The sequence below is a fragment of the Phragmites australis genome, chromosome 5 (assembly GCF_958298935.1).
Source record: "Phragmites australis chromosome 5, lpPhrAust1.1, whole genome shotgun sequence".
Classification (NCBI taxonomy): Eukaryota; Viridiplantae; Streptophyta; class Magnoliopsida; order Poales; family Poaceae; genus Phragmites; species Phragmites australis.
In genome coordinates, this window is record NC_084925.1 from 31,870,016 (window position 1) to 31,883,402 (window position 13,387).

The window sequence follows — 13,387 nt, forward strand, 5'->3', positions numbered from 1 at the left end:
TTCCGGTGAATTAGTCAGATTTCTCTAGTTTGTACATATGTCTTTTGTGGTCTTTCTCATTGTGTGCTTTTAGTTGAATATGGTGTGATTTGCAAGGTTCCTCTGTCAATTGCGCTTAAGAATGGCAGTGAATGATCCTTTTCTTCGTGTCTTTCAAACCCAACTAGATATTTTCCTCCGATTATATGAGTAATTACAATAGCATGTTGATATTGTCCCCACTACTTCTCTCTGCAACCCTGTCGTTGCCTAATCGCCACTTGCACGAGTCTGTCATTGCCTATGCGATTGACCGGTAAGATGCTTTCTACATGTCTAGTTCGATCTGGTAGTTTGTGAAGATGTATTGTGTCATTTTTGTTTATATGTGTCTTCATGTTCGTCTTCAGTTCTTCGTATAGGCATATATGATCCATTTACACTGACCTTATTCATGAAACATTTGTATCTATGATTCTTTTCTTGTAATTCTTTTTATTTCCCTAATGTAGATATTATATATTTTCATGTACACTTGTTTACGAATCTTGGTAAAACGTGTGCTTCAATCTGATATGGTACACACATATGTTGTTTTTCAGGTTGTGTTTCGACATCCTAATCTGACAAGGATCATTCTTATGTGGTCCTTCTCATTGTGTCTTTTTAGTTGGATGCTATGTGATCTGCATATAGACTCCCAACATCATTGAATCATTAGTAGCTAATTTCTGCATTTTTTCAGTTTGAACAAACTCGTTGGGCGTTGTGCCTAGTATCTGCTATCAATTGATAAGGCAATAGGATAGGGTTTTCCACCATTATGACAATTGAAAAGCATGGAATTCAGATAAAGATGGAGTTTGTAGCAGACTGTATACAAACTCAATTGATTAAGTGGTATGATGTGTTCATGTACACGCGTGTATCTAATCTAGTTAGCTTTTGTCTATAATATGGGTTTATGGAGTCGCAGATGCTGCTTTACTTTGAGCTTGTGAGTAGGAGTAGGACTCTGCAAGAGCATTAATAATATGAGACAGATTATAGTAAGCAAGATACACCTGCAAAGGTGCAAAATCATGCTGACATTACACATACCAAATGAGCAAATGCATGTAAAGTTGTTGCTGCTTAATTTTGAATCTACTATGTGCAAAATAATCATATGCCGCCTAACCGAATTTGTTTTACTTGCTCCCTTGCAATTTCAGGTGCCGAGGGTTGAGATATCCAAATGTTGATGCATCATGGAGGTGTATGAGAGAAGGTTTTCTGACAACTACTTTACAATTTATCTCTTGAAAAAGTAGATTTTTTTAGAAGCAGAAGAGGATAGGGACATGCAATTTTTTGGATCAGAGATCTAGTTCAGTTGCAATAAGATGTATATGAGCATACCATAAGTATCTTAAGTTTGCTAGATAGAATGCTAATGTCATACTGTTCCTCTTCATAATTACGTGTGGTTTTGTTTATTACATCCTCATGCTCATGTTCTAAAAGACTTCTGTGAGGCAACACTAATGAAGTCACATATGCCTCATTTTGTTTTTGAATTATCTATGTGGATGTATGGATCGAGATTAACTTGGCTAGATGTTTGATGATACTTTAATTCAAAGTTTGCATGAATTGGACTCATGTCTGATTTTTTTATATTTGAAATATATGTGTGGCTATACGAATACAGCTCTAATTTGAATGTTGGTACAAATTTGAGCTATTTTTTTTCTTTTTTCTTGAATATTTCATGATTTTGTGACGTTGATGTAAATCATGTAACAGGTTTCTTATGTTATCGAATTTTTTGAGTTTTCTCTCTCTGTTTTTTTAATATTTTAGAACTTTTTTGTTACTAGGATTTTGACCCCTCCCGCTCCCAAACAATACCACGGGAAGGCTGTAATTCCATAGGGAAATGAAGTGCCCTCTAAATCCTCCTTAGTGATCCCCCCATTTCCCTCCTCTTGCATCCAAACAAGGACCGGTGTATTTGGTTGCCCGAGTCTTTTCATCCTAATTTGGTAAATACATATAATTTCATGTAGAAATGTGTTTATTTGTCTACATCTATTGTTTCAGTCTGAGTCGGTAGATGCAAATATACAGTATTATCTTGGCTCGGAAGTGAAGCTCAAATCGAGCTTCACTTTGCATCCTTTTTCGATAGATGTAAGCTCTACATCCGCTCATGCAGGCAGATCTATTTATTAATATCACAAATTATTTTAGTACGAGTAACTAATCATAATATCAAATCTTGCATCTACTCATGCGACCTCAGATTCAGTCAAAAAAAAATCAGCTCAACCTATCTAGACAGAGACAACAAATCAAATATTCTTCTTTTGAATAAATATAACTACGCTCAGCCTATTTATACTCCTACCGTTCAGAAATAATATGCGTATTTCTTTTAAAAAATCAAACTTTGTGCATTTTGACTAACATTTAATCAGATTATAAGAATATCTAGTGTACAAAAATTATACAACTAGGTTCACAATTCCAAATAATTTTATATTATATATGTTTTGTAACTATAAATGATATATTTTGTAAGAAAATTTTAATCAAAATTCAACTTCGAAGATCAAACAAAAAAATACACCTAATATTTTTAAACAGAGAGAATATGATACAACTTACGAAACCTTGTTCTGAAACCAAACACACCCTTAAATTTACAGCAAGTACTTAGTTCTTCTCTACTACTTAAAAAGTACGTAGTGGTTTCCGCACCCGACATGACGTCCTGCCTCCATGTCCTGCAAACTATCCTCAAACTTTACAGAAATTACTCACCCCATACCAACTCATTAAATACTCAATCATCCCCCCTGCCCCACACCTGCGCACTGAACCGCCGCCGCCCTCCCCCCTCCCCTGCGCCACCGCCGCTAGCACATCTCAACCAAATTAATGCCGCTCCCTCCACCCCACCTTCATGCGTCCCCGTGCGCCTCCGGTCGCCCAATCCGCTTGCCGCCCTCACGCCAAAGCCGCATGTCGCCTTCATGCCGAAGTCGCGCAGCCTTCCCGTGGCCCTGGTCCGCCTACGCGTCAAACCCGTTGTCAGTCGTGGCCCTCCGCTCCGCACAGCCGACGTCGCTGCCACTCCTCAGTGCGGCCCTTCGCTCCCCCACTCATCTGCGCCTGACCGCGCCTCCGCACCTCCGCGCACCCCACCGCTGCCCCCTTGCCATACCGCGCCGCTTCCCATGCGTTGCAACCCCCCGCGCCCAGCTCCCCCGATCTAAGCCCTGATTGCCTCCGAAGATGCTAGGCATCGCACAGAGGCGGCTCAGATCCGGATGCGTGAGTGCTCTCCCTTCTCTACTTACTCATTGAGATTTCTCCTCGGGGTTTTTCCCATTTCGACGTTGTTTGACTGCGATCTGTTCTGGTCGGTGCAAGTGCTGGGCAGCTGATGCAGAGTCTTCGCCCAACGGCGATGGCAAGGACCTACTCCGCCGCCGCGAAGGAGGTGAGCGTTTCACTGCTGTACCCCAGTTGGCTCCTGTGATTCTGCACGTCGTGCACGCGCACTCGTGGTGTCAAATCCATCTCCTCTGGATTTTTTTTCTTCGGTGGGGAATGGGAACTATCTCCTTGCCAATTCTCGCCTTCCCCAGTAGGTCTACGCCTCCAGCAGTCCGGTAGAGTGTTCTCTGACCGGCCAGCGTTGGGGTTAGCCAATGAAACGCGTTGTGTTGCACCTATTTTGTGTCGTGGTGGTTCAGTTCTAGAAATGGCTGGTCAGTGTGGGATTGACAAATGCTCTTGCTATGAGCGTCTTCAGATGACAGAAACTTTGTGCTGGCGAATGGTGTTTGTTGTTGAGCTTGATGGATTCGATGGTAGCTGTATCGGGAAACGGTTTGGTGGCATCTAAGTGTTTAGGTGATGAAGTAGCAGTGTATGAGACTGATAATTAGTAAGGTCATGGTGAAAATCAGCGGCAGTTGTAGATTATGGATTGTACTTCTGCCCCAAGAATACCTTTGCCGGTTAGTCCTCTGCTCCACGAATAATGTTGAGATATCTACCCCAGGTAGACTGTTGCGATCTCTCTGTTGGGGCGCTGAATTAGGGAATTTCAAGACGAGATCTCGTGTTGGTAGGGGATGCAATTGTGGAAGTGTTCGGTAGAATATCCGCATGTGAGTACGATGTACATCTCTTTGGCATCTTGACGTTGTTTCCAGTCCGATAATACCTAAATGCTCTTTTGCTAGAGTTGTGTCACGCTTGCCATGGTACCACGTCATTTTTATTTAACAAATTTTTGACGTCCATTGCATTACAACACACCGGTAGAAAACTTGTTACAGTAATAAAAAAAACACCGCTATTACGTGTGCGAGTAAATTGTACTAGTAAACTGTCCTGCGCCTGCTGATCTATTTGCCACTGCAAATTCATCCAAGATCTGCTAATACGCTATGCAGTCGAGTACACAGTTGTGAAAAATAAATACATGCATCGACTCGTCGAAATCGAAGTCCTTTTTCCGTGAAGGGTACCAACTCGAGTTGCTCGCATCGGCGGACAAACGAACAAAGGAGCAACCCGAGCCGCGGCCCAGGGGACAGCGAAAGGACGGCCATCCACTGGCCGCCCGTCTCGTGGCCGGGAGCCCCTCCACGAGCCGGCCTGGTCCCTCATAACGCCCCCGCCCGCCCTCGCGCGCGCACCAACCATTTCCGACGCAAACCCCCCCAAGATCCGCGACACCCACAGCTCTCGCTCGTGAGGCCAGACTCGGACGCCCGCGGCCTAAGCATGGACAAGGCGGAGAAGAAGCCGGCTGCGGGGTACTGGGGCGTGGGCGCTCGGCCGTGCGACGCCTGTGCCGCGGAGCCGGCGCGGCTGCACTGCCGCGCGGATGGCGCGTTCCTGTGCCCCGGGTGCGACGCGCGCGCGCACGGGGCCGGCTCGCGCCACGCGCGCGTCTGGCTCTGCGAGGTCTGCGAGCACGTGCCAGCCGCCGTCACCTGCCGCGCCGACGCCGCCGTGCTCTGCGCGGCTTGCGACGCTGACATCCACTCCGCCAACCCGCTCGCGCGGCGCCACGAGCGGATCCCCGTCGGGCCCTTCTTCGGCGCGCTCGCGGACGGGCCGCGGCCCTTCCCATCCCCGGCTTTCGCCGCGGCTGCCGCGGGGGTTCAGGAGGCAGCGGACGATGACGGGAGCAACGAGGCCGAGGCGGCCTCGTGACTCCTCCCCGAGCCCGACAACAACCACGAGGACAGCGCCGCAGCCGACGCGTTCTTCGCGGACTCGGACGCGTACCTCGGCGTCGACCTGGACTTCACCCGGTCCATGGACGGCATCAAGGCCATCGGCGTGCCGGTCGCGCCGCCTGAGATGGACCTCCACGGCGGCGGTTTCTTCTACCCCAAACACTCCATGAACCACAGTGTAAGCCTTGCCGCTATACTTCCTGGATCCGCAGTGGGAAACACGAAATGGTTTCTTTGATATTCCTCAAAAAGAAGGATTCTTTGTGTGGACGTGGTGATAATGTACAAGCTTTTAATCGCTTACAGGTGTCGTCATCGGAGGTGGCTGTGGTGCCGGACGCGGCGGCGGTGCCCGCGGTGGCGAGCAGGGGGGAGGAGAGGGAGGCGCGGCTGATGCGGTACCGGGAGAAGCGCAAGAACCTGCGGTTCGACAAGACCATCCGGTACGCGTCCCGCAAGGCGTACGCCGAGACGCGGCCGCGCATCAAGGGCCGCTTCGCCAAGCGCTGCTCCGCGGATGCCGAAGACGACGTGCTGGAGCACGAGGAGGCCTGCTGCTCGCCCGCGTCGTCAGACAGCCACTACGGCGTCGTGCCGTCGTTCTGATGAGGCCGGCCGGCGACTCTGCCTGAACTTTGGCGCTCCTCATGCACGCGGCGCAATTCAATGCATGCTCCGTGTAACATGAATAATTGTACAGTTGAATGGGTGAATATGCCTTGCATCTTTGAAGGAGATTGCACGGCGCTGCATGCGGGTTTGTCGTCTTCTGAATGGGATCGAGCAAGCTTCGGTTATGTGCTCAAAGAAGCAAAGGAGATCACTCGGATGCTGCCGGATAGACGCTTCAATCAAGTGAACAGGGAGAGGAATAGAGTAGCTCATGAGCTAGCACAGGTTGCTAAAAGGGGTGTGGCAGCTGCGGTTTTGCGGCTTGATTCGTCTCGATGTATTGAGAAGCTTTTCTCCCTGGAGATTTAAAGACATTAGACCTTTTTAATAAACTTCCTGCTCCACGCAAAAAAAAAAAAAAAAAAAGTACAGTAGTTCGATGCACGAACTCAATCGCAATCACACGGAACCCATGTACTCCTCGCCATCTGTGTAATCCCTAGCCTTGTACATTACTACCATCTAGCCTCTAGAGGTGTTGTTTTTGATGATCACGTCTACAACCTGCAAGTTCTGTCCATGCATCAGTGCCACATTGTATCATTCGGCTTTCAGAAACAGTATTCAGTAGCAGAGTAGCAGTAGTGTAGCTTCCCCGTTCGTTACTTCTGCAGATCGTCATGTACAACAAGAGGAAAGTAGAGCATTGAATTGAACATCAAAACTCGTGAAGTGAAGCTGTGAACATCAGAACATCAAGAGAGGTTCAGGGTTCACAAATTCAAATTACCATCGAAAACCGTACAGGTTGGTAACTGTACAGTAATTTGTTGAAATTTGGTAGAAACTAGTTAAATTCTTTTTTTTAATTTTAAATTCAAATTTGATCGGTAACTGTTTGGTTTCTAAATATGGTACGAACCGAATTAGCTGTTAACCGTGCTAATGTAACGGTTACTGTCGTATTTTCAAACCTAGAGAGGTTGCGGTAAATTTCTCAATCGAGCCATGGAATGAGAGATTGATGATCAACGGAGCCTTTTCAGCTACGTTGATTGCTGCCCGTGTAGTTGTACTTAGCCGCCCCTACCACATAGCAGGGTCAGTACTACAACCATGTGACTTGGAAGTGCACGCCCGCTGCCTGGTTTCATCTTTGGTTGCACAGGTGCTACGACACGGGAGCACGAGCACACCCAAAACCCAAATGCGGCAAAAACCTTTTTGGCAAGAGACGCGACAGGGATGGACAAGGCTACGCTCAGCTGTGTCCTGGCGCGCCACCCGGGACTGAAAGAACGAACAGCTTGTTTGCTAGGCTGCACGACCACACCAGTGTCGCGTCGCGGCCATGATTCAGTGCTGCCACCGCTAGCCGTCACTACGTGCTGGAAGCAGCAACAGGTTTGAACACGCCGCCCAACTATCTTGCTGTCATATGGGAGTGACCCTCTGAAATCACTACCCAACTGCCCGGCTTCCGCGATGAACATAACGAGATAAGAGTAGAGCATAATGCAACATTGCGCAAGATAAGCATTTTTGTCCAAATTCCAAGCCATCTAATCATACAAATCTCACAGGAAATAGACATTGTCTTAACAACTACAAGCGCTCAAGTCACATCCAGTCAAAAATCGAAACAGAAACGCTAGGTTCCTACCTCCACAATTGTATCAGCAGCGGTGTCTTCCCGGAAACACATAACACTTGCGAATGCAAAACTGAATCCTATGAGTTACAGTTGTTGAACCGAAGTGCTTAAGCAAGACATGCTGGGCCCCTTACATTTCCAGCATTGTGGAACTAAGAATTCAGGCATTATTAGCATATGGGGACTGCTCACGCTGGGGCTGCTGTGCTGGTGACCTGCTATAACTTTGGGCAGGAGGCGGTGGTGGTGACCTGCTCTGGCTTCGTGCTGGAGGAGGCGACCTGCTGTAAGTTCGTGGAGGAGGGGGCGGCGGCGACCTGCTGTAACTTCGTGCACGAGGGGGTGGCGGCGACCTGCTGTAACTTCGTGCACGAGGGGGCGGTGGCGACCTGCTGTAACTTCGCCTCCTTGGAGAACGATCCCGTGGGCTGTAGCTCCTGAAACAAATAAGGTTTATTGTCAGAAATAAACGCAACCAGCCCATTGAGAAAGCTGCTAGCGTGAGAAAGCAACATATGGGTAAGTGTTTTAACTATAAAGTCTCTCAAAGTGTCTCTAAAGTGTTCCTTATTTTACTTGAAGTCCTAGAATCCGTGCTGTCAACATTTCTAAAGTTTGACCATTAATATGTTCAAAATTATATAGATTTGTTATATGGAAATTATATCATTAGATTTGTCGTTAGAAATGGTTCCATAGCATCATAATTCTATTGTTTGTCTAAATCATAATTCTATTGTTTGTCTAAATGTAAAGCTATAAAAAAGTAGGAGTAAAAGTCTCATCTCGAGGACCGTGAAAAGTAAAAAATGTCAAGTAAAAAAGAATGGAGGTAGTATTATGTTTAGGTCACAACGCTAATGAAGCCGTAACAGACTGAGGGGTGTAATAAAGAAGCATCGGATCAATTAGTATCAATGCAAGATAAAGAATCTGACTCGGAATGCTCGTTGGATATGAAAGTTGATACATACCATTCAGCGAACAATTCAGTCAGGGGCATATTTAGTGATTCAACAAACAATTCAGTCAGGAACACTTATGTAGTCTTCATGCTTCATTTTTCCACATGCCATTTTAAATTTTCCTACTATATATATTTTTAAAATATCAATGAGTATAAGGGGCATGGAAGGGGAAATGTGGCGGCGACTAGACTGGTCATCAAACAAGAATATGGAGATGTCCAGATAACCCTTGTGCGATCTACACAAACTGCTTTTGAAACCATTACGTGTTACTCCCTCCGTTCTAAAATAGATGTCGTTTTAGGAATTTGGTTTTGTTCTCCAATAGATGTCATTTTAAGGTTTCCATGTGGTGTTTCCCTAAAGAGCCCTTACTAGCTATTGGAAATTGTAGTTGATATTGAATAAGTGTGATGGATTGGTGCTATTACCTTCTGCTGTAGCTTGGGCTCCTCCGATATCTTGGGCTGCGGCTGCGACTTCGGCTGCGGCTGCGGTATCTAGGACTCCGACTGCGACGATTTCCACTACCCAGGCCTCCCGAACCAATCCGTAAGCGACATTCACGTGCAAAGTGACCAGGTTCACCACACTCATAGCACTTCATATCAGAACCTCCATTGCGTTCTCGGCCACGGCCACCACCAGCTTTGGTTGACAGCTCAACCCTCCATCCATTCTTACCTATCAAGCACAAATCAAGACGAATATAAGCACGAATTCACAAATTGTTGAAATATATGAACATCACAATAGCTAACGCGCAAAACTTGTTTCAATCACCAACAAAAAATAAAAAAGGGTGAAACATTCTTCGTCAAGTAAGATTTGAGTAGATTAGCAGTTTAAAATGAACTTGACAGTTTATTTAAGTAAGTCTTGTACTAAAATCTTCCAGTTGTAGTACTTGTTTTTCAGGACATGGACATGAGTAGCACTTGCTACAATGTCAGCAAAGACATGGACCGGCAATGTAGAGTAGCACCAAGATCTTCACCATCCCAGTCATGTTGTAAGTGCTACTTGTTATCAACATATTACATATTGTATACTGGACACAGGTTAATTCCTACTCCTTTGTAACAGTACAACTGCCAGGTATCAAAACACAGGAAGTAACTTTGCTGGTTTCCTGCCGAAGACAATTTTTTCCTGTGTCATAAACAATAACTAATTTATCAGAAGGCAGTAAAAGCAGGAAATACATATGAGACCATCCAGCATGTATACTGCATTATATGGCCTGAATTTACTCGCAATACTTGCTAGCTGCAAGACTAAGCAAGGCTCCAGGGACCCAAAAAGATGTTCCGCTGCTAGCTGTAAGAATGTGTAGACAAGTGTACTAATTGGAATGTGGCACAGGGTTGATAAGAATAGGCATTGTCAATATTTTTCAACGCTGACCTTGTGTAAGCTAAAGCTACAACTTTATTGGAGACACAACTGTTGTGGCAACAAACGACTATATATTTGCAGAGAGATTGTTGAAGTGAATCTCAAGAAGTTTCTTTAATATTATGAACTTTAAGTTTCATTGTTACTACAAGGAAAAAGCGAGGAATTGTAAAAACGGTTTAATTAAAAATAATTTAATGGGGCCACAATATGCATAATGAGACTATCAGAATTAAAACAAACCACTCATGAGAAAGATGCACAGTAATAATCGCTGCACAATAGAGTAACGAACAAACATCCATGACTATTACCATCCAATTCACGAATTGCATCTTGTGCATCCCTGCGGTCATCAAAGTCAATGAAGGCAAATCCTGGTGGTTTTCTAGCAACCCATACACTGCATCGGAAAAACAAATTAGTACAAGTGAATGCATCTAATCATCTCATGTACAGAAAATATCTAAGAAACCATACTGTATGAAGGTCAATACCTTACTTGATATTGAATAATGAACAAAACAATTTTCTTATCAAAAGTTAGTGCCATCTTAATCAACAGCAACCAAGTGACAAACAACCCTTTGGCTTGCAAATGCAAGAAACAAAGCTTGATATGTTCAAACAGAGTTACCAGATTCACTGCACATGTCGAATGTATGTTGTTTTGGACAGGCTGAAGTCAAACTTTGACTACTAATATGAGGACATATCTACATTGACACTCTGACAGGGTACAGAATGTGATAGAAAATCCTTTCGACCAGAAGAATAGAAATATGTGATGTTGAGAAAACGTTCTTTAGAGTTAAGTATGTCTGAAAGTGTCATCTACTCTTAAATCAATTGCCGTACACTTCTAGTTATAACTCATAGCCATATAAATGCCCGGTCAGCAGTATGTTGCATGCACTTAAGAATTCCGGGCATGATTCCATCTTTTGCACAATCATCACAACTTACCTTCATTCTGCCTCTACATCTCTCACAATTTGTTTCTTACTCTTCATGTTCACCTAGTGCCTTTTACTGTGTTATCTTCATTACCGTGCAGCACAACAAATAAACTGTACAAATGCAAGTACACTGGACTAAGCCATAAATGCGCAAAAATGTACCTTTAATCTTTCAAAAGAAGTCCTACCGTTCCTTAAAAGAGGAAAATCACAAGCCTTTTGAGCTACTTCTGCAGGTGACCAAGAAAGCAGCTAAAAGCCTAAAACATAAAGTGGAGATTTTATGCTTGAGCTGGAAGCTGACTTCAGCTTGATATACCTAAAAGAATGCAATCAGCGTGGCTAACTAGATAAGGTCAAGCCCCATATGTTTTCATATGTTGAAGCTGCACTTGCCAACTTATCATGCAGAAGCCCAAATCCTCCCAAACTTGGCCTTAGCTCACATCAGGGCATAGGACTCCCACTTTTCCCTTCTATTCCAGTATTCCTCAAACAGTGAAACAGTAGACTTGCATTACACCAAAACCACCAGGTTCATCAAGAAATGGTCTTAACTCTCTACTGAGACCTGGCTACTCAGCAAACTAACAACCGCATATACATATGCATTGGTGTCGAATCACTACAACATCGGCCTTACTGATTTCTATACAATATCATATCACATGAACAATAAGTGGACTACTGCCCACCGTTCTACCACTTTCTCGCTCAGTTAAAAACTACGATACCCCAAAAGCCACAAATTATTTAGCATGCCTGAAAGGCATTCGAACGAACAAGCAAGCGCACAAAGACCAATTAATAGTTCAATAAAGGCAAGTCGGGAAAAGTATATGCGCAGTACTGCTAGCTTAGCACTTCCGCCATCAAAAAAGAAAAAGAAAAAAAGCATAGCACTTCCGAGCAAAGGTGCCAGCATCTCACCTCCTCAGAACCCCAAACGTGCGGAACTCGTCCTCGACCTCCCGCGCCGTCACGCGCGGATCCAGGTTCCCCACGTAGACGCGAGCCATGAGCGCGACTCTGCAAGAGGGGGAAAATTCACCAAAACGCTCACAAATCCAATCCAGGGCGCAGCAGCACTCACTAAGCCGAAATTTCTCTCGATTTAGGCCGAAACAGAGAAGAAATTAGACACGGGCTAGCCTAGGAACCAAAATCAATGGGGGATCTGTAGCGCACCTGCCTTCGCGCGCGAGTTCCCCTCGGGGGATTTGAGATTTGGGTCGCGAAAGCGACGGGGGTGTGGCTCTAGGGTTTAAGTTTGAGCCGCGGCCGGAGGAGAAGAGGGGAGCCAGGGGAGGGTCGGGAAGTGTAATTTTAGGCGGAAATAGTTGACGAGTCAGGGGATTTTTCGGAATCCTAAGTTAGGTGGAAAGAGGACCTCGTTGCTATTTTGCACTTTGGACTCGCTTCAGGAGATACGGATCCTTTGCAGATCACTGTAGCAGTCGATATAGTGATATGTGAGAGACGAACAATTATCTGCTATAGCAAGAGAATTAATAGATGAATGAATATTATAGATGATTAAAATAGATTATATATACGTAAGAGTATGTGAAATTGAAGTTTTTAACCCACCAATCCAGATAAATTTTAACTCCTTCACAAAGTACAGTTACATTTTAGTACCCATCAATTCGTATCAAAGTATGGTGAAAGGGAAACACGGTCCTACCAAAGAATACAAACAAATTTTGGAGAGTGATGGAGTTTGTGATTTAAGTGTTCGATATATAGAATGTTAAATTTCCTCGTAAAATCTAAATTTTCATCTAGATAATGTGTTATAACAAGCTTGAAAGTCTATATTGTTATAGAGTTAAGAAAATGAGCTAGGATAAAAATATCAATACCAATCTTTTGTTGTGTTGTTTGGACAGTAAATGGTATACTATGTTAGGCTACTAGCAAGATTTGTTTGGTGTTGAATAAGCGATGAGTTGGTTGGATAGTGATGATTAGCTCGCCGGCTCTTGCCCACAATAGATAATTGTACGTCATTATATTGAGAAAAAATAACGATTTGAATACAACACATAATTGAAAGTGCATCTAGACCTCTTGTGGGTTTTGGCTAATTGATAATAAACGATTAAGGAAATAATAAGTTTATCAAGTTTATGAACATATTTTAGTCCTATTGAAAAGAGGTTAAAAAAGTCAATGTCTCTCAAAAAGAAAGTAGAAGCGGCATGAAGAAACTCATAAAGTTCAATTCATTTTAATTTTGAATTTGAGTTTAGAAATATCGTACTGTAAAGAGGAATGCTTTTTTAAGTCTTGGTAGTGTCTCGGTGCTCAAAGTATTTTGTGAAAACCAATTTTGAAAGACACCATCGCTCACGAACACTGGGAAAATAGTGCAGAGTTGTCTGAGCCCTAAGTCTCCGGGTTGGTCTGGAAACTCCGAATTCTGTTAGGTGTCCCGGAGTCTCCGAGTGAGACTCCGAGAAGAGCTCTTGGTTTGGTTTTAATTCTGAGCCCGGAATCTCCGGGTTAGCCGGATACTTCGGACTGTGCTAGTGCTTCGGAGTCTCTGAGTGAGACTCCGAGAGA

General features: G+C 44.4%; 1 protein-coding gene and 1 pseudogene across 2 annotated transcripts; one reads left to right on the plus strand and one right to left on the minus strand.

Annotated features, from left to right (window-relative positions):
* Positions 1 to 4,674: 4,674 nt before the first annotated feature.
* Positions 4,675 to 6,179, plus strand: LOC133917588 (zinc finger protein HD1-like; annotated as a pseudogene).
* Positions 6,180 to 7,363: 1,184 nt separating this feature from the next.
* LOC133919269 (serine/arginine-rich splicing factor RSZ23-like) lies at positions 7,364 to 12,168 on the minus strand. 2 transcript variants are annotated; one of them, XM_062363618.1, is made up of 5 exons: positions 12,008 to 12,168; positions 11,750 to 11,848; positions 10,175 to 10,263; positions 8,894 to 9,146; positions 7,364 to 7,931 (listed from the first exon to the last, which is right to left on the minus strand). In XM_062363618.1, the coding sequence occupies exons 2-5, from the start codon at positions 11,836 to 11,838 to the stop codon at positions 7,655 to 7,657; spliced, it is 708 nt and encodes a 235-aa protein (XP_062219602.1). In that variant the 5' UTR covers positions 11,839 to 11,848; positions 12,008 to 12,168; the 3' UTR covers positions 7,364 to 7,654. The 2 variants fall into 2 exon arrangements, with proteins under 2 accessions (XP_062219602.1, XP_062219603.1); XM_062363619.1 differs by having other exon boundaries at positions 12,012 to 12,167.
* Positions 12,169 to 13,387: the final 1,219 nt, after the last annotated feature.

What these genes read in the sequence shown, in the direction of transcription:
- LOC133919269 (XM_062363618.1), bottom strand. Translation starts at nt 11,838, where the DNA reads ATGGCTCGCGTCTACGTGGGGAACCTGGATCCGCGCGTGACGGCGCGG. An exon ending in ACGTTTGGGGTTCTGAGGAG is followed by an intron (nt 10,264 to 11,749) that starts GTGAGATGCTGG and finishes TTTCCGATGCAG; the next exon opens with TGTATGGGTTGCTAGAAAAC. An exon ending in TGCAATTCGTGAATTGGATG is followed by an intron (nt 9,147 to 10,174) that starts GTAATAGTCATG and finishes TGTGCTTGATAG; the next exon opens with GTAAGAATGGATGGAGGGTT.